The sequence below is a fragment of the Castanea sativa genome, chromosome 5 (assembly GCF_040712315.1).
Source record: "Castanea sativa cultivar Marrone di Chiusa Pesio chromosome 5, ASM4071231v1".
NCBI classification, from domain to species: Eukaryota; Viridiplantae; Streptophyta; class Magnoliopsida; order Fagales; family Fagaceae; genus Castanea; species Castanea sativa.
Window position 1 is genome coordinate 39,998,179 of NC_134017.1, and position 10,964 is coordinate 40,009,142.

The 10,964-nt window shown below is 34.8% G+C and overlaps 1 protein-coding gene across 1 annotated transcript; it reads left to right on the top strand.

Annotated features, from left to right (window-relative positions):
• Positions 1-8,403: 8,403 nt before the first annotated feature.
• LOC142636027 (uncharacterized) lies at positions 8,404-10,258 on the top strand. The gene is made up of 2 exons (XM_075810089.1): positions 8,404-8,997; positions 9,760-10,258. The coding sequence occupies exons 1-2, from the start codon at positions 8,478-8,480 to the stop codon at positions 10,056-10,058; spliced, it is 819 nt and encodes a 272-aa protein (XP_075666204.1). The 5' UTR covers positions 8,404-8,477; the 3' UTR covers positions 10,059-10,258.
• The last annotated feature ends 706 nt before the right edge of the window (positions 10,259-10,964 follow it).

The window sequence follows — 10,964 nt, forward strand, 5'->3', positions numbered from 1 at the left end:
CAAGCCAATTTGATATGAAGGACTTGGGTGATGCTAACTTTATTCTAGGGATCAAGCTTTAGCGAGATCGCAAGAATAAGATGTTAGGCTTATCACAAGCTGGATATATAGATAAGGTCCTAGAACGGTTTAGCATGCAAAACTCCAAGAAATGATTGCTTCCTTTTAGACATGGAGTTCCTCTGTCTGATGACCAAAGGCCTAAGACTCAAGAGGAAGAAAATATGATGAGACAAGTTCCTTATGCTTCTGCAATGGGAAGTCTCATGTATGCCATGCTTTGTACTAGACCAGATATTTGTTATTCAGTTGGCATGGTCAGCCGATATCAATCAAATCCAGGACCAAAACATTGGCAAGCTGTAAAGCATATTCTCAAGTATCTTAGGAGAACGAGAGATTATATGCTTATTTACCATAGTGAGGATTTGATTCCCATTGGCTATACAGATTCAGACTTTCAGTCAGATCTAGATTTTAGAAAATCCACTTCAGGATGTGTTTTCACCTTGGGAGGTGGAGCCATAAGTTGGAGGAGTGTTAAGCAATCTTGTATTGCGGACTCCACCATGGAAGCCGAGTACGTTGCTGCTTGTGAAGCAGCAAAGGAGGCTGTTTGGCTCAAGAAATTCCTTTCTGATCTTGGTGTTATGAGAATGGAGCAAGTTCTCATCACATTGTTTTGCGACAATAGTGGAGCGGTTGCACAATCCAAAGATCCAAGGAATCACAAGAAAGGAAAGCACATTGAGAGGAAGTACCACATCATTCGAGACATTGTTGCTCGTGGAGATGTTGTGGTAGCAAAAATTGAAAGTGCAAATAATCTAGCAGATCCTTTTACCAAAACCTTGCCTCAAAGGACTTTCAAGTCACATTTGGAAGCAATGGGAGTTAGATTAGTGCACAATAGTCTTTAGGGCAAGTGGGAGATTGTTAGGATTAGTACCCTTAAATCCTATTGTATGATGTTATGTATGATATTATGTATGACATGATGTATGACTTAATATTGTGATTGATAAAGTTATTTTATTATTATCTAAAATAATGTTAACATGAATATGAGACATTATCATATAGTCCATGAGATGCATTGTATGTGATTTATGTGAAAAGTCATAGAAGATGTAAATCACAAGTTCTTTATAAACTCAGAATTTATAGTTCATAGTCGATGATGAAATTGGGCATTTCATCTGCGAAGACTATAACGTATCAACTAAGATGATTTGTCTTGATCATGGAAGTAGAGACTTCTAGTTGATATGTTGATATGTTTTAAAAGTTAAGACATATTTAACAGGACCGCTGTGAGATTTATTATTCTCCTAATGACTGTCAAATGAATAATAAATTTCACGACTTCAATTTGCATGAACTCTTAATCCTGAGAGAATAATGAACCTGATCATGAGATATGGGTTGCTTTGATATATCAGGAGTGAGATCTAAAGTGACGGTCAAAACCTCAGTATGTTGGGCAGCCACATTTAGTGTTGATGGAACATATATTCTCAAGATGGAATTCATAGTCTCTTGATGGAGATATAAAATATTCCCTTGAGATAAGTTTAATGGGTTTAGTTATTCAGAGAGTTAGGCCTAATCACTTTAATAAGAAATTACTAAAGTATATATTTATGAAATTGGATTTCATAAATATATAATGAATAACTTTAAAAAATTAAACCGGGTACTCAAGGATAAGATGTAGTAATTTACAAAGTGGCAGTCTACATTTATGACTTTGTGTTACTACGAATATTTTATGAAGGGGTTGCATGTATAATAAAGTCTTGGGATATAATTTATTAATAAGGCCTAGAGTGCAATTATATTTATATAGTGGTATTAAATATAATTAATGGTAACTTTAGACTTGTTAAGAGTTGACGGAAAAGCCCAAGGCCCATTGGAGCTAGTGTCTTATTGGTCCCTTTTGGTCCCACTCCAAGCCACACACTAAAGCCCAATTGGAAAGGCCCAATAGGCCAGCCCAATTAGATAATCAGTTAGTTATAAAAGGAGAAACATACAGAATTTTTATTAGTAGTGAAAAAAGAAATAAGAAACGGTGTGTGAGAGAGTGTAAGACACACTTTCATTCTCCCTTTGAAAACTGATTGAGAGACCACACATCTTGGGCGTAAAGTGGAATTGGAGTGAAGATTAAAAGTGTTCCCAAGTGCTTCTAATCTTTGTTTTGAATTTCTCCACACCAAGGTACGCTATCTTGTTCTTAAATTCTGAAATTTACATAGTGCACGTTATCAATCATGAATGAAATAGATCATTGTTTGTTGCTTCCATTATGTGTTTTGTATGAGATACAAAACCAGAATTTTTCCTTCAATAAGGGTCTAGATATTATTAGAAACCAAAGCATCAATTTTAGCATTCATGGCTTCTTTCCATTTAGGATCCTTAACAGCCTCATGATAGAATCTTGGTTCAAGAATAGAGGTAATGACAGAACAAAAATTGGCATATGAAGGAGAGAGTTGTGAAGTGTCAATATAATCAGAAAGAGGATATCTGGTAGGGACTAAGGAAGTGCCTGGCTTCCTGAGTGGATTGGACTGGGAAAGTTCAGTAGACATGATGCTGCTGCATTTGTAGTCTTGTAAGTATGAAGGAAGTTTGGTAGGCCTAGATGACCTTCTTAGGGAAGGAAGAGTAGCAGGTTCTGGCCCTTGAGGAAGGGGTAAAGAACTAGGTGCTATAGAACTTGGTAAGACAAGATCAGAAGAACTAGAAGCTGGTATGATGGATTAGACACCTGATGAGGACCAGAATTAGAAGATGGAACATTTAAAGAAGGTGTAAGAGATTTTGAAAACATGGGATCATGTGGTATAGCCACATTAGGACATATATGAGGAAGGGAAATGGAAGTATGTGGTGAATAGGCTGAAGAAATGAAAGGAAAAACAGTTTCATGAAATGAAACATCCCTTGAAATGAAAATTTGTTTGGTGATCAAGTTTAACAACTTGTAACCCTTAACACCAAAAAGGTAACCAAGAAAAACACAAGGAATTGACCTAGGGGAGAACTTAGACCTATTGTGAGCCAATGTGGAAGCAAACCAAAGCACAGGCAGCCAAAAACTCTTAAGTGATGATAAAAGGGAATCTTGTCATAAAGCTTCTCAAAAGGGGTTTTATGATCCAAAATAACACTAGGTAGCCTATTTATGATGTAAACTGCTGTCAAAATACAATCTCCCCAATAACAAAGTGGTATGTTAGAGTTAGACTGAAATTTCAATGTTCTTGCAATGTTAAGGATATGTTGATGCTTTCTTTCCACTATTGAATTTTGTTATGGAGTAGCAACACAGGAATGTTGATGAACAATCCCATGTTGAGCATAAAAATCTTTAAGGAAAACCTCTTGAGCATTATCAATTCTAAACACTTTGATATTAGTTTGAAATTGAGAATGTATCAAATTGTAAAATGAAATCAACAAAGGCCTAGTTTCTGATTTAGATTTCATAAGGTAAACCCATGTGGACCTTGTAGTATCATCCACAATGGTAAGAAAATATTTAAAACCATCATGAGTTGCTTTGGCAAAGGGTCCCCATACATCACAGTGAATCAAATCAAAAGCATGATCAAATAAGTGGTTAGAGTTAGGAACAGGTAATCGTTTATGCTTTGAAATTGGACAAACAACACAATCTTTATTTGAATGAAAGGAAGGCATATCAGATACACAATGTTGAAGTTTCATCAAAAGCATGTCCTAGTCTAAGATGCCACAAGTAAGGCTTAGTTACAATGGGAACATGAGAGACATAATTAACAAAAGACTTCAAAACTGACTCTAGGATAGTAGAAGTTTTTGAAATGGACTTGCAATTGTCTGAAGCTTGCAGCAAGTACAAATTATTATGAAGCTTATGCAATCCAATCATTTTCCAGCAAGTAAGGTCCTGTATGAAACAATAATTGGAAAGGAAAACCAAGCAACATGACAAAGATTTGGTTAATTTGCTTACGGAAATCAGATTGAAGGAAAAAGCTAGAACACAAATGACACATCCTCAAGAATCAAGGATGCAGTGACTTGGACTGTGCCTATGTGTGTGTCAAGGACTTTTTCACCATTAGGTAAATGCACAAAAGAAGAGATTGAACTAGTGATCTTAGAAAACAATGAAATTGAATGAATAATGTGGTCAGTAGCCCCTGTATCAAGAACCTAAGTTTCTTCATTGTAAGCTATTTTGTTTGAAGGATTTTTAGTAAAGATTAAATTATTCAAACTAAGGCAAGTAGAATCCTAGAAAGAAGCACAAGAAATACCTGAAAGTGCTAAATTTGCTGAGTGAATAACATCAAGAGTGACAGAGGATGATGCATGAGTGCTCAACAAAGATAGCAGCTGCTGACATTGTTCAAATGTGAAAGGAAAAGACCCAGACTGTGATGCAGCCTCAGACTGACTAGAATCACCATCAAGACTCACTTGATTAGCCATGGACACCTTGCCCTTTTGCTTATATCCTAGTGGAAAACCAATTAACTTGTAGCATTTCTCCATGAAAAGACCAGCTTTTCCACAATAACTGCATATAGGCCTACCCTTTCCTTTTGTGTTTTTCCCAACTTGATTGAATCTTTGAGTCTTGACTGCAAAAGCAGTTGAATCAACTGAATGCCTTCCATTGAAACCTAAAGCCCTTTGTCTTTCCTCTTGTATTACCAAAGAGAAAGCCTTGTCAATTGAGGGACTTAGTTACATCATCAAAATCTGAGTTCGAACTTGTGAATAGACTTCATTCAAGCCATTAAGGAACTGCATCAAAGAATCTTGATGATGAAACAATGTAATCTTGTCATTCACACCACAAACATACTTACCACAATAACAACGTGATAAGAGCCTGAGATTAAGCAATTGATCCCAAGAAGCTTGAAGATCAGTGACGAAAGTAGTCACTGTTGCATCTTCTTGCATGATTGTTGAAATCTACTTTTGAAGTTGTGAAATTTGTGGACCATTTGCTTGCAAGAAACGATTCTTTAATGAATTCCAAACCTCCATTGCAGTGTTTTTGTAAATCACACTTCCAAAGATGTGAGGAGAGATTAAATTCAATATCCATGAAGAGATCATGGAATTGTTTTTTGATCAAGCAATCTTTTCCAGAAGAGTAATGGCCATGGAAGCTATTATAGAGCCATCCACAAAGCCTAGCTTACCCTTCGCATCCAATGCCATACGCATAGCGCTAGCCCAATTAGGGTAATTGTCTTCTATCAAGGGCTGAGTGACAAGAATTGCACCTAGTGACTCTCTATGGTGCAGAAAAAATGGACTCCTTGGGTCCTCCATTGGAGAAAGCTCACAATGAGTAGCAAATGGAGAAGATGAAGTTTGAGAAGTTTGATCTGGGTATGCCATTGACAGAAACACTTAGCTCTGATACCATATAAGAAAACAGAGAGCTAGGAAAGAGAGAAGATAAGCTAGAGAGAAAAGATTGAAGAATGAATTTTTGTAAATTGCATTAATTGATCAAAAACTAATTGTACAATGTATATAGACTAGAACTCACACAAGGAAGCAAAATAACTAACTCTAACTAACTCCACACTATACGGATCCGCTCTAAACAACCAATCCAACCAATTCCAGTATTACACGTGTCCATCTTTACATCTTTTAATTAACTTAAAGCTAAACTACAAGCCGTATACTAGAATTCAGGTATCTCAGTCGTTTAGCAAGCTTCATGTATATTCTTCCAATACCCTGTTCCATTACTCTGCCTCTCTACCTGAGCTAATTCTTCAAACATTCTTCACTTCAATGCTTGCATCTATCTTCTTCTTGTTCTTAATTGTGCATTTATCCAAACTTTGACACATTCCTTGTCTAGGGAGGACATCACATGGATTCCTCCAACTCCCCCATGGTACAAGCATAATGTCGATGGTGTTATGTTCTCCACAACCTATAGCTCTAGAGTTGGAATAGTCATCTAGGATAGCCTAGGGAGGGTGATGGTAGCGATGAGCATGAAGATAACTTGTCCATTGGGTCCGTTGGAAAGCGAAGCAAAGGCAATGGAGGAGGGGGTGATTTCTGCATTGGACGTGGGAGTTCATGAATCAATGATTTCAGAGAACGATTTCAGAGACACAAAGATAGTACATGTTAGAAGACAAGGGAATTGTCCAGCACATCTCTTAGCACAATATGTTAAGAACATTGATGGTTATGTTAAATGGTTAGAGGAAAATCTTACTATCATTGAATCAACGTTATTTCAAGATATATTAGCTTTATCTTCTTCTTAATAAATTTCTAAATTTCTTATCAAAATATCTATATATATATATATATATATATATATATAATTTACCCCACATGAATATGCTACTACTTTCTTTTATTTTTCGTTTTTTCTTATAAGAAAACAAACAACTAGTTGTATATAAATAATAGACATTATGTCACTAAATAAATACTTTCATGATATTTATTTGAAGATAAAAAAATAAAAAATAAAAAATAAAAAAATTTCCCGCCATATATCCTCTAGTTGGACTATAGTATTCTTCTACAATAGTGTTCATCCTGGAAGGCAAAAAGATATAAATGATAAAGAAACAAATTGAATTAAAAATTAGAAAAAATAAACGATCAAATTAATTAATATTTTTAAAATAATTATTAATAAATCATAATAAAAAAAATTTTAACATTACTTTTAGAGGAAGATAAATTCATTATTTTATCATTCATCTGCCACTGTCCTAATTAAAAATAATTTGTAATTTGCTTTCTTTTCCAACAATTTATCACAATTCATGGAGCAAGAAGCCTTTAAGATCCGGCGGTCCGGCCCAAAGTTTTGTCCGGACTTCCACGTCTTTTACCGCCATTGATATGTGAGAGAAATTTGGACTCTTTCGATGTACAGTTTTTTAAAAAGAAAAACTTTAAAATAAAGGCAATCATCAATGTAGACTAAAGCGGTTGGGGTAAAAACTAAAAAGTGAAAAGGGACTGACTTTCTTGTAACGTACAATATTCTCTCATCTATCAAAGCCCTAGTCGTTATCGTCCTCTCTTTTTTATTTGCCTCGTCTCAAGCCTTTGCTTTATTTTCTATTTTTTAAGCAGGGTTAACTCTGTCATCTTAATTTTAAGTAAAAAATGGTCTTAGATAATAATTAATAATGTATTTTTAAAAAGTTTTAGCATTATTTTTATAGAAATAAATAAAAATTATCATAATATTAATTTTTTTTAATAAAATTTTTCTTTAAATAGATGGTTAACTTATAACATTCGTTAGCATTTCTCTTAAGTAATAAGTAATAATTTTTATTTAGGATCTGTTTAGAAACCGCTTATTTATTTTGTTGAAATTAAAAACTTGTTACTTAAAGTACTGTAGGTAAAAATAAAAGTTAGTTGAAATAGTATAATAAAACTCAAAAATAGTATTAAAAAGTGTAGTAAACTCATGAATAGTAAAAAAAATAAATTAAATAGTAAAATAAGCTGGTATAAAAGTAGTTTTTACTTAATATAAAAAATATATTATATCACCGTGATAGTTGAAAAAATTTTATATTAATTGCCCTCATAAGTCATTAGTATGACCTTCTAAAAAAAAAAAGTCATTAGTATGAAAGCGATCATGTAAGAGACTCGCATAACGAAAAAGAAAAAAAATAAAAATAAAGGAAGGTTATCATATGAAAGATCTATCATAGGTGTAGAAGTAGTTTTTCATTATTTATTTTTAAATAAAGCCTATTTTAATTTTTAACTCAATATATATCTCAGGTAAAGTCTCCATTTTTAAATAAAATAATTAAAGTATCATTTTTAAATTCAAAGTAAAAGGGTTCTTCTACCAAGACATTGGAAACTTCTACATTTGCCTTGCAAAATGTGCAAAATTCCAAATATGACTATTTTTCCCTCTTATGCATGTGACCCTTCCCACCACTTGTTCAAGCCAATCACTCGTCACAACTAAATAAAAAATAATTTTGGTAATTATAGGTTTAATGCGTAAAATTGTAAATTAGGCAGAGCATATAAGAGTAAATTAGGTAGGAATGCTTGAAAATTTTTTTGGTAATTAAATGCTTGTAAATTTTTTGTAGTGATATACAATATTTTACACATTTGTATAATACGTAAATTTTGTGTTACAAGCAAAATATAAACCTAGTTTTCTTCAAAAAAAAGAAAAATAAAAACAAAAAAATTGTCTGATTGGCCTTACAAAACTAACTCAATTCCAAAATCCCTTCCTTGATCTCTCTTTGCACTTAATACCCCTTGCCCCACCACATTATAGAAAACAAGATTTTATCAACAAAAACCGCAGAGAATCATGGCTTGAGCCCCTATAAAACTACCTCCTTTCACCCTCTCACAACACCAACTCACTCTCTCTCTCTCTATCTCACACACACACACACACGAGCACCATGGGTTTTGCTACAAATGCATTGTTGCTAGCGCAACTCATGCTCCTAGTGAGCACCACCCTCACCGTGTTTGCTTCACCAATCCCAGTAGACCCCCCAATTCACCACCCTCACCCACCAACTCCAGCACCAGTTTACCCACCTACTTACCACCATGGCCACCCCCCAAGTGAAGCACCAGCACACCCACCCACTTACCACCATGGCCACCCTCCAAGTGAAGCACCAGCTCACCACCACCACCACCACCACCACGGCCACCCTCCAAGCCACTCACCAGTTCACCCACCAAGCCACCCACCAGCTCACCATGAACCTCCTCACCACGCTCCTCCTAGCCACCCACCAGTTCATCCCCCAGCTCACCCTCCTCACCACCCACCTCATTACTACCCACCTCATCACCCCCCAACACGTTCACCTGTCCCAAGGAGCTTTGTAGCTGTCCAAGGTGTTGTTTATTGCAAGTCCTGCAAGTATGCTGGGGCTGACACCCTCTTGGGTGCTTCACCTATTGATGGTACTTTCTTCAGTTTTGAAATTTTATCTTTCCTAGGCCCGCAATATGTTTACTTTTTAAATAAAAATTTTTAACTTCATTTTGAAATTTCTTTTTGATTTAACTTTTTGTCCATTTACTGTGCAGTAATCAGTTTTAAAATATTCGTAAGATTTTTAGCATGCATCGTATGATACTTGCTACCCCAGAAAAAGACAAAGCTGAAAGCGCTTTTTCCATACCGTTTGGAAGAATTTTCTCCTACAACCCGTGATTCATAAAACTATTTTAGTTTACAACTTATTAAATTATTTAAATAATCATATTAAGTCATAATTGAAAGGGACCGGTTAATGTCGGTTCTTGAAACATACATTAAATTATTTATTTTAAAAAAAATTTCTTAAAAATTAAAAAAGCTGTTAACATTTTTTTAATTTTTTTAAAAAATATTTTTTATAAATATTAAATTATGTATCTTAAGGACACGTATCATCAAAATTTTAATTGAAAATATATCCCTAAATTGTTTTAGGTATAGATTTTCAAAGAGATTTTTCATTTAAATTGATTTTGAAAAAAAGATAACGTGTGTACCCATCCTATGCTAGGTTTTCAGCACGTCTTTTGTGTCATAAAAAAGCAGCATTGTCATGGCAACGCAAAAGTTAAAGTAGCTGTTATCCACTTTTAACTTCTTTCATGCTAAACACGCTTTCCCTAGATTTATATTATGACCAAACGTACTGAGTCATCTCTGACTATGGCATTGATTTTTTGCAGGTGCCGTGGTAAAGTTTCAGTGCAATAACACCAAGTACCCACTGATCGAAACAGCTAAAACCGATAAGAATGGCTATTTCTTCATCACTGCACCCAAGACCATCACCTCCTTTGGTGCTCACAAGTGCAAGGTGTTCATTGTCTCATCACCATTGGCCTCATGCAACAAGCCCTCTGATCTTCACTATGGTCTCCAGGGTGCTAGCCTAAGGCCAGAGAAGCCATATATGGCCGATAAACTCCCATTTATTCTCTACAGTGTTGGACCCTTTGCTTTTGACCCCAAATGCCCACTCTAAATCTTTCACAGCTTGTATTAATTAATTAATGTCTTTATTTGCGTTATTACCACCACTTTCTAGGCTTCCGTTCCATGATTTAGGCCACATTGTTGTATTGGCACTAAGTGATTTGCTTGAGATCTTGCTTGAGTTGTAATAAATGATGTTTATCAATAGGATTATTATATATATTAGTAATAAATAAATTCATTTGTGTCCGTGTAACTGTTTTAATAAATAAATGAAAGCAACTGTTTTACTAGTAATAAATAAAAGCAGTGGTCATAAATGATTTTGTGAGTCAAATGGCAGACATGAATGTCACTTTTATCGGGGAAGTGTGTATAGACTATAGAGCTTTGAACCTCAGCGCATGCAGATCTCTTCAGTGGGTCAGCCATTGGATTCCTGAAGGGTCACGTATGTCTGATCAAGTACATAATGGTTGTGGGCCTTGCTCAAATTTGACCGTTGATGATTTTTGAACATCTTTGATCGAATTTGAAAGTTGGAACGAATATATAATACGCTATATATTGACCAAAAGAAAAAAGGACACCACCATCTATTGCCCCCCAGTAGGGGTGGGCTGTGGGCATAGGATGCCAAATGAAATGACGCCCAATATAGGGACGGAGTTATGACGATGTACAAGTTTTAATTTATAAACTTCGTTTACTTCTTCTGTGATTATGAATATTGAATAAGCTTGTGTAGATATGCAATAAATAATATTCATGTTTTAATTAGATTTTTAAAGAATTTCCTTGCATCAACTGCATGAAAATGAATATGAGATAATACAATATGCAAGTTTTGAACCCCTATGAATATATATGCAAGGATGTTTATGAAACTGTCTGGCATAATGAAGTTGAAATGAAAATGTTTAGTTCTGGTACTGAATCTTTCATGGAATTGATT